The sequence below is a fragment of the Vombatus ursinus genome, unplaced genomic scaffold (genome assembly GCF_900497805.2).
Source record: "Vombatus ursinus unplaced genomic scaffold, bare-nosed wombat genome assembly UNPS02014872.1, whole genome shotgun sequence".
In the NCBI taxonomy this organism is placed as follows: domain Eukaryota; kingdom Metazoa; phylum Chordata; class Mammalia; order Diprotodontia; family Vombatidae; genus Vombatus; species Vombatus ursinus.
In genome coordinates, this window is record NW_020954650.1 from 7,755,415 (window position 1) to 7,773,138 (window position 17,724).

The 17,724-nt window shown below is 37.1% G+C and overlaps 1 protein-coding gene across 2 annotated transcripts in view; it reads left to right on the forward strand.

Annotated features, from left to right (window-relative positions):
- The window catches only part of DHRSX (dehydrogenase/reductase X-linked), a 380,969-nt gene that overhangs the window by 62,350 nt on the left and 300,895 nt on the right, over positions 1-17,724 (forward strand). The window contains exon 1 of one of the 2 annotated variants that reach the window (XM_027842410.1): positions 13,972-14,014. The exons of the other annotated variant lie outside the window; for it this stretch is intronic. Coding sequence (XP_027698211.1) covers positions 13,984-14,014 — 31 coding nt within the window. The 5' untranslated portion in view covers positions 13,972-13,983. Of the gene's footprint in view, positions 1-13,971; positions 14,015-17,724 lie in introns of those variants that run through there. 2 annotated transcript variants of the gene reach the window in all.

Consider the following 17,724-nt stretch of genomic DNA (forward strand, 5'->3'; position numbering starts at 1 on the left):
ATTAGCGCAGTGCCTGGCACATGGTAGGTATTTAATGAATGTTTATCGACTGACTGACTGGCTTATTGTGTGCCAGGTACTTATAAATAGGTTTTTGTTGTTTAGTCTCTCAGATTGTAAAGGACCTCAGAGCTGGGACTTGAAAGCAGATCCTCTAATTCCCAGTTCTGCATCCTTTCCATTTTACCCTGTTGATTCTCTTGATTTTTGCTGCCTCTCTTTAAGAAATCTTTTCATCTTGGCTTGAGTTCAGTATGTAGGCCAGGGTATGATATGTAAAGACATGATGCTTGATGTGGTTCCTGCCCTGGACTCACTTCACCCGTTCCTCCTCAATCCTCATTAATATTCCCTTTTCTGACTAGGTCATTGTGAGGAAAATGCTTAGTAAAATGTAAAACATTAAATCAATCTGAGTTTGTCCCCACGCTGTCTCTGGATTCACTTCCACCCGGTACACCAATTGTACCCTAACTTGAGTTCCATTGTTATCTCCTCCATTAGGCTCAGTGTCATCCCAGCTGTGTGGCTGACTTGGCAGTGAGAGCTGCCTGTTAATAACTCAGTGCGGCAGCCCTTTGTGGCCCTTTGCCAAAGGGAACAAATGTTGCCCACCCCTTATCTGGAAATGTTATTAGTGCAAGAAAATTCCTTAAACTTTTAGGTCTGTTGCTTTTACATTAGAGCAAATTGCCTCTGGAGCCAGTTCCTACTCAGAGAAACTATAATTCTCTGAAAGGAGCAATATGAACTTAGAAAGTTGAAGGACAAAATAATTTCTTTTCCTTTAAAGATAAGTAATCTATAGATGGATTAGTCATATAAAAAGGAGTTAAGAGTTAAGGATGGTGAAAGAAAGGCATCCCCAAAAATGCCATGTTGAATGAATGTCTTGAAATACCACTAAATAATATAAACTTAGGCCAGAGCCCTTATTCTTAGTGGCTGTTGTTTGTGGTAAATCTGTTGAGTAGTTTTTTAAGTATGCATTTGAAATGTAAATATAGGGATTTACTTCTTAGTGTGATTGTCAAGGTTTTGTTCTTATAGTTAAACAAATTTCTTTGAGCTTTTATCATCTAGGATTCTGCCATTTAGCATGTAATTGTTAGGATTATATCATTACACCTCCCTCACCACCACCTACTTCTTGTCCTTATTTCATTCAGCAGAGTATTTTAGTTTTTGTAAAATACACCTTTTGTGCCAAACTTTGATTGTTTGCCTCTAGGAAATAATTTAATGCCATGAGCTTTAGTTTTATTTACTTTGTGTGAGCATGTTAGAGTGAGTTAACACAATGTTGGGCATTTCCATTTATATCTTGAGTACTAATCTTTTTAGTGGCTATTAAGATGGGTGCTGGAATAGCCCCAAAATATGCATCTGGAGATCAAAATACTTTGCCTTTCCCATATTTTAGGTTCCTATCCTTACTTGTTAACTCCTCTCTTTGTCAAGAAAGCACAGTATATTTTATGTAGGGAAATTAAAATCTAAGGTCCATTCCAAGAGAACCTATAGTGTATTTTGAAGCTCTGGAATTTATCTGGGGGATTAATTTTTAAGACTAAAGTACAATGACCAATCAGAAAAGCCATCTATTTGCCTTGCACATAGTAGGCAATTGATAAATATTTGTTGAATAAATAAGCAAGCTCTGTGCTATCTACCCTTTAATATGTATTTTAGTAGTAGAGGAAGAAACTTAATTTTGTTCAGATCTTCAAATTACAAAACAGTTTAGGACTATAGGCAGTATTTTAAAAAGTCAAGAAGAGAGTTTTTTTATATTTGTATTGTAAAGTGCTTAGCAAAGTACCTGGAAAATTGTAGGCACTTAATTAATAAACACTTAAGTACCTACTAGTGCCCCAGCCTCTGTGCTAAACCTTGGGGGTACAAAAAGAGGCAAAAGACAGTCCCTGCCCTCAAGAAGCATACAATCTAAAGGGAGAGACAATCTGCAAACAAATATATACAAAGCAAGTTATGTACAGGATAAGTAACAAATACTTAAAAGAGGAAAGGCATTGTAATTAAGAGGGATTAGAGAAGATTTCCTGTGGAAGGTGGGATTTTAGTTGGGACCTAAAGGAAGCCAGGTAGGTCAATAGTTGGAGCTGAGGATGGAGAACATTCTAGGCATGGACGCAGGCAGAGAGAATGTCTGAGCCTCAGTGGTAAGAGTGTCTTGTTTATGGAACAACCAGGAGGCCAGTGTCATGTGTTGGGGAGTAAGGTATAAGAAGATAGGAAAGGTAGGAGGAGGCTATTATGAAGTGCTTTGAATGCCAAGAGAGCATTTTAAATTTGATCCTGGAGGCACTAAGAAGTCCTTGGAGTTTGACTGAATGGAGAATGGATTGAAGTGGATTGAAATTTGAGGCAGGCAGACCAGCAGGCTATTTCAGTAGTCCAGGTGTGAGATGAAGAGAGTCTGCACTAGTAGAGTGGCAGTGTCAGAGGAGAGAAGGGGGTGTATTTGAGAGATGTTGCAGAGGTGAAATCGGCAGTCCTCAGCAATATCTTAGATATAGAAGGAGTATGGGGAGAGTGAGAGAAATAGTTAGGAGTCAAGATATTTCCTATCGAGATTGTGAACCCGAAGGACTGGAAGGATGATGTTGCCCTGTACAGTATTAGAGAAGACAGGAGAGGGGAAGAATTTAAGGGTAAAGATGAGTTCTGTCTTGGATATATTAAGTTTAAGATGTCTCCTGGGCATCCAGTTTAAGAGGTCTGACAGGCAGTTGGAAATGTGATTTTGGAGGTCAGCAGAGAGATTGGAGCAGGATAGGTAGATTTGAGAATCATCAGCATAGAGATGGTAACTAAATCCACGGGAGTTGATGAGATCACCAAGTGAAGTAGTATAGAGGAAGAAGAGAAGAGGGCCTGCGACAGAACCCTGGAAAACACAGTTAGAGGGCTTGATTTGGAGGAGGATCTAGCAAAGGAGACAGAGGAGGAATAGTCAGATAGGCAGGAGGAGAACCCAAGAGAGAAGAAAGTATCAAGGAGGAGAGGGTGATCAACAGTGACAAAGACTGCAGCTAAGAGATCATTAATGGCTTTAAAGAGAGTAGTTTCAGTGAAATGATAAGGTCAGAAGCTAAATTGTAAGGGGTAAAGAAGAGAGAGAGCAAGAAAGTTGAGTCACATGTGAATGGCCTTTTCAAGGAGTTTAGCTACAAAGGGTAGGTGAGATATAGGACTATAATTAACAGGGATGGAAGGACAAGTGAAGGTTTTTTCAGAATGGGGGAGACATGGACATATATGTAGGCAGTAGGGAAGGAGCCAGCAGATAAAGAGAGAGTGAAAATAAGTAAAAGTGTGGGGATGACTGAGGGGCAATCTGTTGGTGGAATTGGGTTGGAATAAGATCACTTGAACAAGCAGAGGTTAGCTTTGGTAAGGAGTAAGGCCACTTCATGTGAAACAGGAATGAATGAGGAGAGAGTCCAAAGACATTTAAGTGATAGGAGATGAGGAAGAGGGGAGAAAAGAGAGTTCAAGCAAATTGCCTCAGTTTTATCTGTAAAATATGAGGCAAGGGTCTCAGCTGAGACAATGGGAGTGAGGAGTCATGGGAAGTTTGAAAAGGGATTAAAAGGGTTTGGAAGAACCTCTCCATCCCTTCCTCATGGGAAACTTCTGGCATTAAAAACTGTTCACTTACACTGACTGACAATTTATTATTAAAATAGCCCTAGAGATTTGTCTAGGGCATTAAGAAGTTGTAACTTGCCTCTGGCTAGTATGTGTCAAAAGACAAAACTTGAACCCATGTCTTCCTGACTCCAAGGCCAGCTCTCAGTCCACTTTGCCACACTACCTTTCCATTGTTAATTATCATTATTATCTATGATTAATACAGTACTTAAATATTACCAGCTGTTTCTTTTAAGGGTGTATTCTAGAAAGCTTAATTTGTCTTTCATCAAGTTTGCCTAGTGGATTTTTATTTGTTGATGACTCCATTTTAATAGGTTGCATTTACAATTCTACCATTCTTGGCTAATGAACCAAAGATAATGGCCTCAGTCCACTCTCCTCCAGAAAAAAATAGTTGGGAACTGAGTGACTGATAATGTCTCAGTTCATCATAATTATCTGACACCTCATTTCCAGTAAGACTGGCAACTCCTTTAATCTCTTTAAGTTGCTAATCCTATTATCATTAGAATCTGGAGCCTGACCTTGGCTTTTTTCTGTAGTTGATTATAGACCTGTCCCCTTTTTCTGGAATTTGTAAGCATAATGACAACACCTGTGTATTTACTGTGTAATTTATGGTTTGGGAAGGACAGCAACCTACTTGGAAATTTTTACCTCCTTAGAAAATAATCCCTTTTGCCCAGTAGGATGGTTTCAGATCTTTTATTTCTTGAGATGTAGAAATTGTCTTTTGACTCCAACAAAATATTGGAATACTTCAAAATATTTTGGCAGGAGTGGAGATTTTTTATTAGGGTCTAGGCTCTAAAAACAGACTTTTCATGATTGAGATTTTTAATAATTCTATTTTATGTTAGGTAACATTTCTTTTGGTGGAAATGAGAGCTTAAATGAGAGCTTAAATGCTCCGTCAAGCACAAAAGATAGTGAGGATAATTCTTTCCTGAGTACTTAAGTATTAAGTAAGTATTTCATTAGCAATAGCTCTATATCTTATTTTTGTGGTTATTATTGCATATTATTACCCAAAATTAATTAGCATTAATAGATTAATGTCATTAAATATTGCACAAAGACATAGAGTATCTCTTTGGCAGTCAGGGTTCTATTTTGAGGTCTGTAGACTCTGCCATGGAAAAAATTCTTCTATTTAGAGTCAGAGCACTTGGATTAAAATCCAGACTATGCCATTGTATTGAAGAGGTCTAGAGGTTTTGGGGTGCTCAAACGGAACCCAAGATCGTGGCGCCACCCCCTGCCTGAAAGAATTCAACTCAAATCTTCTTCCAGCCAGAGAAAAAGTTTATTAGAGAGAAATCATATAGGCCAGACTCTTAAGGAATCTGAGGAATCTGAACATTAGTAACTCCTGTAGGGAAGAGCTGGCATGAAAGTCTCAGCCTTTTAGGCATGAGAAAGTCTCAGCATTTGAATGGGGGCCAGGGTGGATCTTTTATACACTAAAGTAACTTTGGGTGGCCAGAGGAGGGGGCTGGAAAAAGGGTCTAGATGAGAATTTCAGTCGGAAGGTCTGAGAGACTGAATAGACAATGGGAATAGATAATGAAGCAACTGGAAGGTAGAAGTTTGAAAGGATCAGAAGGTGGGGTTAGAGAGATAAGGGAAGTAGATAAGGAACCTAAAAGTTTAAGAGTTTTCTGGGACCTGTAGACAAATGGGAGTCAGATTCTTTTTAGGGCTAGGGAGGAAGGCGCATCTGAATAAGATCAAAAGGTAAGGCTAAGTCTTTCAAAGGGAGATAAGGGGAGTCTATAAGGAATCTAAAAGTTTAAGGGTCTTCTGGGGTCTGTAAACAAATGGGAGCCAAATTCCTTTTGGTGAAAAGGGACAAAGGTCTTGGCTTCTGAAACTGAATGATGGCCGCATACCCCATCAGTATGACCTGACTCAAGTCATTTAAACTTTATGTGCCTCAGTTTTCTCATGTGTAAAATGGTACATTTGTACCAGATGACCCCTAAGGACCTTTCAATCACTAAATTTATGATCTTGTGATTATGTGAGAATTTTTTGACCTGGAATCAATTATGTAATGCATTTTCAGTCAGTGAGCAAGCATTTATTAAGAATCTAATATAAGTTGAAAATGAAGGAGTCATATCTGGAGAATAAAATTAAGGGGTGAGAGGGGAATATATTAGGAGAAGGGAAAAGGGAGAGGTAGAACGGGGTAAATTATCCCACAAAAAAAAAAAAAGAAAAAAAAAGAAAAGGCTCTTACAGTGGAGGGGAAATGGGGGAAGGTAAGAGGGAATTCTGTCTCACCCTACAGGAAAATGGGGGGGGGGGACAAGAGAGTAGGGGAGTAATAGGAGGACAGATTGGGAAAGGGGGTAATCAGAAGTAAATACTTCTGAGGAGGGACAGGGTCAAAAGAAAGAATAGAATAAATGGGTGGGCAGGATAGGATTAAAGGAAATAGAGTTAGTTTTTCACAGCATGTCTACTATGGAGAGTTTTGCATAACTGCACATATATAACCTATATTTAGTTGCTTGCCTTATCAATGAGGGTGAGTGGGGAGGGAGGAAGGGAGAAAATTTGGAACCCAAAGTTTTAAAAACACGTGTTTAAAAAAAATGTTTTCACATGCAACTGGGAAATAAGAAATACAGGAAATGGGGTACAGAAATCCATCCTGCCCTACGGGAAAATTGAAGGGGAAGGGGATAAGAGAAGGGGGGAGAGATAGAAGGGAAGGCAGACTAGGGGAAGGGGTATTTAGAATGCATGCCATCTTGGGGTGGGGGGCGGGGTGAGATGGGTGAAAATTTGGAACTCAAAATCTTGTAGAAGTAAATGTTGAAAACAAAAAATAATTTGATCACACAAAAAAAAGAAATTACACTACATAACCGCAAAAAAAAAAAAAAAAGAATCTACTATAAAAAAAAAAGAAAAGAGTTTCTGCCCTTCAAGGGCATTTTCTGTAGCATAGTTACTTTAGTAGAATCAAAGGTAATGTGGATCACTTAGCCCACCTGCTTTTGCTTGGTACCTAAGGTAGATTTCACCAGAATTAATGGTGAGAAAGACCCTGTATTTATTAAGACTAAAATGGGAATGTGTCATTTTATTAAATATGATTAGAAAATTATTAATTTTTGGCAGAAGTGAGATTACAGACATTGTCCTAACATAAACATGATTATACAAGAAACTTGCCTGTGGACCATCAGTCTGGAGAAGTATCATGACCCATGTTTTGAGATCCACTGCCTGGAACATTTTGTGTAAAGCTCTTACTCCTTAGAAATGAGGATGATATATTGGTCATCTGGCTCAGAAAGATTTCTTACCTAACATATGTTCAAAAAAAAAAAGTTCTGAAAGCTACTAATGAAAGTTTTCCATAAGCAGTAAGCTTTAAAATGACATCCTAAAAGCATGAAAGGCTTGGCTTTTTTTTTTAATCTATAATCAGTCATTTTGGGGGGAAGAATTTTGCTACATTCATTCAGTAACTAAGGGAGAGAGTATCAGGGAATGATGAGCCAACTGATTTACATTTGTGAAGACATTAATTTTTTGAGTTATATATCCATAAGTTAGGAAGTATCTTCATTTCCATTCCCACTTTGCTCATCAATAAATTTAAGTTTCTGAAAATATTAGAAAGAGAATCAGACTATTGAATATCAAGAAGACTGTGAGTTATGTCAGAATCATAGGATCAGATAAAAAAATTGTGTCTGATATGCTTGGTATGTGAAATTTACACTGGAACCTACTATTATCCTGTTATTTTTTTTTTCTGTATTCTCTACTGCAACAGATCTGAACTTGATATAATCTGTCATCGAACTAAATATTTTTATTACACCTTACATATTTTGTAACCCTGCTAGTTATGTGGTACATAGGTATAATATTTACATGTAAATTAATTTCTATTAAATAAAAGATTCCATAGCTAAGATTGATCATTTACAGCATCATGGTATAGTATAAAGATACTGAACTAAGATCCAAGAAATGGCAGGGCTAGTCTGAGTTCTTTCACTAACTACCTGTTTGACTTTGGGCAAATCATTTGACCTTACTGAGTCTCAATTTCCTCACCTGTGAAATGAGAAGGTTGGACTACTTATATTAAGATTCTTTCTTAGAACAAAATCAAGCAGTGCTGAGTATTACTTGTTTCTCTAGCTAGAAAATGAAACTGGCGTTATAATAATTTTTGTTGTTTAGTTGTTTCCAACCCTTAGCGACCCCATTGGAGTTTTCTTGCCAAAGAGACTGGAGTAGTTTGCCATTTCTTTTTCTATCTCATTTTATAGATGAGAAAACTGAGGCAAACAGGGTTAAATAACTTGCCCAGGGTCACATAGCTATTAAGTATCTAAGGCTGGATTTGAACTCAGGAAGATAAATGAGTCTTCCTAACTACAGGTCTGGCACTCTGTCCACTGTGCCACCTAGTTGCCCCTTATTATAATAGCTGACATTTATATCATATTTTGAATTATAATAATAGCTGACATTTGTATCATAGTTGGAAATTTATAAATCATTTTACTTACAATAATCCTATAAGAGAGGGCAAATATTATTATCCCCATTTTACAGATAAGGAAACTGAAATACAACAATGTATTTTAATGGAAAGAGTCCTGGACTCCTGAGTTTGAGCCCTAGCACTTTTTTTTGTAGTTTGTGTAATTTTGGGAAAATCACATTATCCCCTTTGCCCTCAATTTCCTCATCTGTAAATGAGAAGGTGACTAGATGGCATCTTAGTTTCCTATTACTTCTGAATCCAGTGATATACATATTGAAGTCATTAATTCTTTTTTTTCATGCTTCCAGACATGGTCCGGGAGGAAGAATGACATTTCTTCCTTACTTCCCTCTTCCATTTCCGGACTTTTCCTTTGCCACTTTGAGTCAGCAACCCTGTCTCCTTTGAAGTTTATTTTATCTATTTATATCACTGTGTCCAAAACCTCGTTGCTATCCTTTTACCTTGATGAGTTTGACACATAGCTCAGTCCTCTTTACCCCTAGTCCTAACCTTATCCTTGGTGACTTTAAAATTCACTTAATACAGTTTGAATATTCTGGCCTTGGAATTCACCATCCTATCTATCACCACTCTGCCTCGGCCACCCACATGGATGGCTACACCTTAGATTGCTCCCATTACAAAAAACTGAACCTTCTCCCTCATCTTGAATTCTGGAATCCCCTCTTCTAAACACAATCTCTTGTCCTTCCTCTTCTTCAACTCTTCATCTGTGAAAATTGCTCTTTGTTCTTATCTTGACTTCTAGTCCCTTAATTCTTCCCTGTTCTACCAATTCATCAACTTTATCCTGTCCTCTCTTTATGTCTTTCCTAGTGTTGACCCCAGTGATTCAACAAGACACTATTCTTCACCCTTGAATCCCTTTTCCCCAAGTCTTTCCAGTGTTCATGCCTCAATCCTGGCCACCCTATTATCTGCCTCCTTTGATTCTGTTCCTAAGTTACTGAACTCTGGTGGAGGAATTCACAATTGTGTCCACTCTGAATTAATGTTATCTAATTTTAACTATACCTTCACTACTATATAGAAATTAATTTATTAATTTGTGATTGATTTAATGTTCCAAATCAACTTTCCCTAAATCCCCAACTTCATAACTCCCCCGGTTCACACCTTTAGATGAACTTACTTCCTACTTTACTGAGGAGAATAGTGCCATCCCTCTTTTTTTTTTTTTATTTCCACTACTGTAAGCCCCCTTATGTCAACTTTTCCACTTCTTGGAATTTCTTTGCATCTTCAACTAGCTCCTTATCTACTGTGGCTTCCTCCCCATTGTCTATAAACATGCATGTCTTCTGAGCCTCAAAACAAAATGAAAGGCTTCCTTTAACTCTGCCATCATCCTGATTCCTGCTATATCCTCTTCCTCCTTTTACCACTAAACTCCTAGACTCTTCTGTCATTACTGTCTCTCTACCACCCATTCAGTTCTCATCTTGTGATTTCACTTCTGACCCTACCACTCTCCTGAAACTTCTCTGCTCTCTCAAAGATTACTAACAAGCACTTAACTACTAAAGTAGAACACTTTTTCTCAGTCATCTGACTTAATTTTTCTACAGAGTTCATCAGTGTTGACTATTCCCTTCTCCTTGGCTTCTGTAGGGGTGCCTACCAGAATCACAAGATAATATGTGATATAATGGGATTCAGGGGGAGATTTCGTTTGTCAACAGGGTGGTATCATTTTATTGGAGACAATCCCCAGGATCACAGGAAGGGTGGAATACCATTAGTTTTTCCACTCTCCAATGGATTGAGCATGCATGCTTTGGAATTATTTCATGACTCTTCCACTTTTGAAAAGACTGGCCGAAGGGTAAAATACATTCTCCTTAGCCATGTATTTAAGGCATTCCAAATTTAGTACAAGTCTACATCTCAAGCCTTTTATCATATTATTCGCCTTTACTTACTCTACATTTTAACCAAGCTTGTTTACTCTCCCTTCTCTACATATTGCCTTCCAGATATCTCTTATATTTGGAATTCAGTCCTTCATCTGTGATGCTAGCCTCTTAAAACCTCACTTTCTTCATCTAAAGAGATAGGGGTAGAAATTTCATTGGTATAGGGAACTGTCAGATAAGAAAACTTTTATTGATGCATATTGGCACCTTCTCTATAACTTAGACCCTTTTAGAGTGTTGCCTCATTGAGAGTTTAAGTTATTTGCCTAGGGTGACACAACAAGTATGTGTCAGAGTCGGGTCTTCATCTGTAAAATAGGGAAAATAATACTTGTACAACCTGCCTCATAGGATTGTTCTGAAGAAAGTACTTTGCAAACCCTAAACTGCCATAGAAATGTGATTGATTATTATTGGTATCTTTCAATTTATATTTTCCCCACTTAATAGTATTTTATTTTTTTCCAGTTACATGTAAAGATAGTTTTCAACATCAACTTTTATAAGATTTTGAGTTATAAACTTTTCTCCCTTCCTCTCTCCCCTCCCTGCTCTCCAAGAAAGCAAGCAATCCAATGTAGTCTATATATGTACAATCATATTCTATTAGTCATGTTGTAAAAGAAGAATAATAACAAAAGGGAAAATCCATGAGAAAGAAAAAACAAAAAAAAAAACAAAAAACAAAAAAAAATCCCCCCACAAGGTAAAAATAATATGCTTCCATCTGCATTCAGATTCCATACTTTCTCTGGATATGGATAGCATTTTCCATCATGAGTCTTTTGGAATTGTCTTAGATCCTTGAATTGCTGAGAACAGCTAAGTCTGTCAGTCAGTCATTACACAGTGTGGCTGTTACTGTGTACAATGTTCTTCTGCTTGTGTTCACTTCATTCAGCATCAGTTCATATAAGTCCTTCCAGGTTTTTCTGAAGTCCACATGCTTATCATTTCTTATAGCACAATAATATTTAATTACGTTCATGTATCACAACTTGTTCAGTCATTCCCCAATTGATGAACATTCCCTCAATTTCCAATTCTTGGCCACTATAAAAAGAGTTGCTATAAATATTTTTGTACATCTGGATCCTTTTCCTTTTTTATGATCTCTTTGGGATACAGACCTAGTAGTGGTATTTCTGGATCAAAGGGTATGCACATTTTTATAGCCTTTTGGGCATAGTTCCAAATTGCTTTCCAGAATAGTTGAATCAGTTCACAACTCCACCAGCAGTGCATTAGTGTTCCAGTTTTCCCACATCTTCTCCAACATTTATTATTTCCCTTTTTCTCTCATATTAGCCAATCTGATAGGTATAAGGTGGTACCTCAGAGTTGTTTTAGTTTGCATTTTCTCTAATTAATAGTGACTTAGAACATTTTTTCATATAGCTATGGATAGCTTTAATTTCTTCATCTGAAAACTTCTTGTGTATGTCCTTTGACCATTTATCAACTGGGGAATGACTTGTATTTTTAAAAATTTGACTCAGTTCTCTATATATTTTATAAATGAGGCCTTTATCAGAGACACTGTCTGTAAAAATTGTTTCCCAGCGTTCTGCTTCCCTTCTAATCTTGGTTACATTGGCTTTTTTTGTGCAAAACCTTTTTAATTTAATTTAAAATTATCCATTTTGTATTTCATAATGTTCTCTGTTTCTTGTTTAGTCATAAATAGAATTTATATTTTGAAGAGACTCTTTAGATCATCTAGTCCCACCCTTGAATTTTACAGTGGATGAAGTAGTTATCCTATTGTATCTCTCCTTTTCACAGCCAACCTCCTAGAAAGACTCTTACTATCTCTTCTACTTGGGGGTGGAAGGGGAGGATGATGACAGGGTGGCAATAGAGATAAAAAAGGAGGGATTAATCTGAGAGAATTAGCAGGAGTTGATGACTTTAACCCATTTGCTGGATTTAGTTGGAACTTTACCGAATTAGCTGAATCTAATTGGAATATTAGATTGGCATTTTTCCATATGCCTCATTGGCCCCTTGCTATTGAAAGCAAGTAAGATAAAAGTGATAGCTGATTTGTGATTTTTAGGGTATTGTTCTTTGCTTCAGCTTTAGAGTTTGGATCAGGGACTAGGGCAGATTTTGATGAGAATTACTGACTCTACTTTACAATTAGGTCTTTATTACATGCTATCTTGTTCTATAATTGTTTCAAGTGTGCATGTCTTGGCTCTAAGCTAGGCTGTAAGTTCTATGTGTCAAGGACTGTGTTTCTTTTTTGCCAGCTGCCAGAGATGTAATTACTCTAAAGTAATAAGACCAATTACTCAAACAACAGAGTTAGAAAAAAAAAAAGAATGCTATAGTACCCAATTAAAGTCATCAGAAGAGAAATTCATTGAACAGAATCTGGAAAACAAAAGTGTATCCAAAATTCTGGAGTCCCTTAATCAGCAACTAAAAGTTAAAAGGTTAAGGTGATATAAGGTGTTAAAGTCACCCCTAGAAGAAAATAAAGAATTCACCCACATCAACCAATAATTTTACAACAGAGACTTAAGAAGCCAAACTTTAGGGGAGAGAAAGAATCCATTTTTTGGCTTCCCCCATCATGACTTTGTCAGCCAGTCAATACACATTTATTAAGCACCTACTGTATACTAGGCACTATGCTAAGTGTAGAGTCCCTTATTGGTCTTCCTATTCCAGGGATGGAGGCTAGCTTAAGGAAAATAGTGTGGCTAAAATAAAAATAATTCACCTTTATTCATTTTTGAGGTTTGTTTTTTATTTCACTTTTGAAGGGTGTCTAAGACATTATTCAGCTTCATTATCTTGAAAGTATCTCAGAATTTCACAAACCATTTACTGAGTGATTTTGATTTTTTACAACTTCTAAGAGATCTATGACACCTTTAAAATGTATTATTAATTTGTTTTGGATATCCTTTTCTTTTTAAATTTTGAGTTCTAAATTCTCTCCCACCCCTTCCCTATCCACTGATAGGGCAAGCGCAATGATATCAATTAATTATTCAGGTGAAATCATGCGAAACATATTTTGATATTAACCATGTCACAAAAGAAAAGCAAAAAGAAAGAAAAAAAGGAAATTATATTCCATTTTGCACTCAGAGTTCATCAGTTCTCTCTCTGGAGGTGGATGGCATTTTTTCATTGTGAGTCATTTGGAATCGTCTCAGATCATTGATCAGAGTAGCCAAGTCGTTTAGAATTGATCGTCATTACAACATTGCTGTTATTCTGCACAATAATATCCTGGTTCTTCTCACTTCACTTTGCATCAGTTCATATTGGTCATGCCATGTATTTTCTGAAGCCACCCCGTCATACTTTCTTATAGCACAATGTTACTCCATTACAATCATATATCATCTTCAGCAGCGTTTGTGATTTCTGATAGGTGTAAGGTGGTACCTTAGAATTGTTTTTAATTTGTGTTTCTCTTAATCAATAGTGATTTAGATAATTTTTCATGTAATTATATATAACTGATTTATTCTTCTAAAAACTGCCTGTTCATGTCGTTTGACCATTTATCATTTGGGGAATGGCTCATATTTTTATAAATTTGACTCACAGCCCTAAATATTTGAGAAATAAGGCCTTTATCAGAGAAACTTAACTGTAAAAAATTTTTATGTTCATTGTCTATGGTATCTTTTAGCAAAGTGTTGTTTCCCTGATTATTTCTTTTAATTCGGTCTGTTTTTTGTTTTTACTTTGTCTGAAATCATGATTGCTACCACACTCTGGGTGTGTTTTTTTATTTCAAATTTATCTCTTGTAAACAGCACATTGTTGGATTCCGGTTTTTTATTCCATTCTGCTCTCTGCTTCCATTTCATGGATGAGCTCTTTACAATCACATTCACAGGTATGATTCTTGTATATTTCCCTTTATTTTCTTCTGTTTATTCCTCCCCCCTGCCCCAGTCTCAAAAGTCTGTTTTCTTTTTGACTACTACCTCCCTTAATCTGCCCTCCTTTTTATCGTCCTCCCTCCCCCATATCTTTTATTCTCTTCCCCTTTTATTTTCCTGTTAGGTAAGAGAGATTTTCATACCCAACTGAGTGTATACATATATATATATATATATATATTTTTTTTTTCTTCCCTCTTTGAACCAATGCTGATGAGAATGAGGTTCAAGTATCCTTCCCATTTCCCTCTCCACTATAAAAGCTCTTCCTTGCAAGCCTCTTTTATGTGAGAACATTTTCCCCATTCTGCCTCTCCCTTCCTTCTTTTCCCAATGCATCCCTCTTTGTTACCTCTCCATTTTTTTTTTGAGATCATCCCAACCTAATTGATTCACACTCATGCCCTCTGTCTATGTAGACTCCTTCCAAATTCCCTAAAAATAACAGAGTTCTTAGAAGTTACATGTATTGTCTTCCCATGTAAAGGTGGACTAGCACCTCTGGTATGAGGGTTTGCCAAGCCATTTTCAGGGCTGCTCATCTACCTTTGGCCTCCATCTGGCACTCAATACTCTCCAGTGACTCCAAGAAGTCATAGCTTGCGTAGCAGCCAAACCCTGGGAAACTGCCTTGGCAGACATGCTAAAGCAGGTTGAAGGTAATTGATGGGCCACAAACCTATCTGTGAGTTAGGGGGATTGTTTACCCTAAGCATGTGAAAAATTCCCCTGGTGGAATGGGAGGATGAAAACAATTTGTTCCAATGGCCATGAAGGCAGCTGAAGTGGGTGCTGTGGAGCGCTTAGAACTTGTTCAGACATTGAAGACACCCTCTTGGGCCATGTCCAGTCATCTTGACTTTTGTCTGGCCACCGGACTTTGCAACTTTGCCTCACTTAAATCCAATTCACCCAGGAGCCAAGACAGTGCCCTGTGTTGTCATTGGTTCTCTTTGAAAATGAAGGACAAACAACAATCATCTTCCCATTTAGGAATGTAAACAGTTTAATTTTATTGAGTCTCATGATTATTCTTTCATGTATTCGTTTTTATACTTGTGTGTTTGAATGTCAGATTTTCTATTCAGCTCTGTTTTTCTTTTTTTTTTTTCAGCAGGAATACTTGAAAGTTCTGTATTTCATTAAATTTCCATTTTCCCCCCCAAAGGATTACAACCTGTTTTGCTGAGTAGGTGATTCTTGGTTGTAATTCTAGCTTTTTTGCCCTCCAGAATATCATATTCCAAGCTCTTCATTACTTTAATGCAGAAACTGCTAAATTTTATGCTATCCTGACTTTGGCTCCATATTTGAATTATTTCTTTCTGGCTGCTTGCAGTATTTTTTCCTTTACCTGGGAGCTCTGGAATTTGACTAATATTCCTGTGAGTTTTCATTTTGGGATCTCTTTCTGGAGTTGATGGGTAGATTCTTTCAATTTCTGTTTTAGCTTCTGATTCTAGGGTGTCAGGATAATTTCTTTTGATAATTTCTTGAAAATTTTATTTTAATCATGGCTTTCAGCTAATCCAATAATTCTTAAATTATCTCTCTTCAATCTATTTTGTAGGTCAGTTTTTCCAATAAGATATTTTATGTTTTCTTCTTATTTTTTTTTCATTCTTTTGAGTTTATTTTATTGTTTCTTGAGTCATTAGTTTCCACTTGGCCAATTCTAATTTTTAAGCACTTACTATTTTCAGTGAGCTATTGTACTTCTTTTTCCGTTTGGCTAATTCTGCTTTTTAAGGAGTTCTTTTCTTCAGCATATTATTGTGCCTCTTTTATTATTAGGCCAATTTTGTTTTTTAAAATATTATTTTCTTTAGTATTTTTTGTGTCTCTTTTACCAAGCTGTTAATTTTGTTTTCATAATTTTCTTTCATCTCTCTCATTTCTTTTCCCAAGTTTTCCTCTAACACTCATCTCTTTCTTTAACTCTTCCAGGAATTCTTGTTGGGCTTTAGTACAATTAACTTTTTTCCTTTAAGGTTTTGTTTATAGCTGTTTTCACAGTTTTGTCTTTTTCTTAGTTTATGTCTTGGTCTTTCCTACCATTGTAGTGTCTTTTTATTTTCAAGTTATTTTTTTTTTCTTGTTTTCTCATTCTTCCAGCTTATTTCTTGACTTTGAACTTTTTGTTAAAGTTAGGCTTCAGCTCACCTCGTAGTGGGGAGGCACTGTCCCAGGCATCAAGCTTTTTCATGCTTCTATTTTCAGAGTTAGTTCTGTGGGTTTTTGGTGTTTTCAAGATGAAGTTATCTGGAGAGAGGTGTCACTGCTCTCTTGGTCTGTGCTCTATGAATGACTCTCCTGTACTCCCCTGCAGCCCTAAGCACTAGTAGTCTTCTCTACCCTGGAACTGTGCCCAGGTCCTTTGCTCTCGCAGTTAAAATTGCATGCTCTCTTCACATTAAAACTAACCAGGGCTCCTACTCTTTTGTGACAGACCACAAGCACTCCTCTCTGCCTTGGAACTAGGGCCAAAACATATGGGCAACAGATGTGCCAATCAGTGTGGGCTGCTCCGAGTGACAGACTTGGGTCCCTTGTAATGTCTTTCTGACCACTTGCTCAACCTCCTTACTGTCTCTGGGCTGAGAACTCCTGAAGCTGCTGCTGCTGCTGCTGCTGTCCTGGCCCCACCGCTGGTGCCTCTGCCCACTCTGGGCCATCTTCCACCTTGTCATAGATTTATCCTGCCAGCCTCTTAAGTTGTCTTAGACTGGGAACTTGTCTCACTTTGACCTTTTGTTGGCTCTGCTGCTTCAAAATCTGATTTGAGGAGTTATTTTAAAATTGTTCGGAGGGAAATGTTGGGAGAGTTCAGCTAGGTTACCTCTGGTATTCTGCCATCTTGTGTCCCTCAGATATGTTTTTGTGAAAGTAAGTAAAACTAACCTACTTTTATTATATGTCTAGCTCAGAAATCACAAATTAGATTTAGGCATCATCTATTATATTTAAATTAACTCTCAGATGGACCTGTAATCTCATCTTTGTGAGTATTTTTGACTACAGATTACACAAACATTCCATACTTTTCCAACCGCTTGTGCCTTTTCCCATTTTCACAAATCTTCCATAGGGCATCTACCCAATACACAATTATTTTTCCTTTGGTTCTTTGAATGTCGCAGAGGTATACTTATTTCTCTTTTTCTTGATATATGACTGTCCTTTTCTGGTCTTTCATGGGTGATTTATACATAGCTATACGTACTATGGTTTTGCTCTGGCAGTCCTTCATGCCTGAAATGTGCCCTTTCCTCACCTCTCTCCTTACTGGAGAATCTTTTGTTTCCTTCAAAATTCAGCTCAAATATCACCTTCTACATGAAACCTTTCCTAATTCCCCTAACTGCTCCACTTTATTACCTTGTATTCATTTTGTATATACTGAAACATAGCACATGCTATTTCTTCCAGCAGACTATAGTCTTGTTGAAAATAGGTAATTTCTTTTTTTTTTAATTGTATTCCCAGTGCTTACCATAGTTCTGGCACTTAATAACTGCTTATTCATTCTTTATACTCACTATGTATTTTTGTTATGCTCTATGAGTCAACTGAAATTTTAATTCTTCTGAGGTGGTGGTATGTGATGAGTTGCAGTTGTAGCATGAACCTATCTCAAAAGACATTAGGTTCATAGCATTTTTTG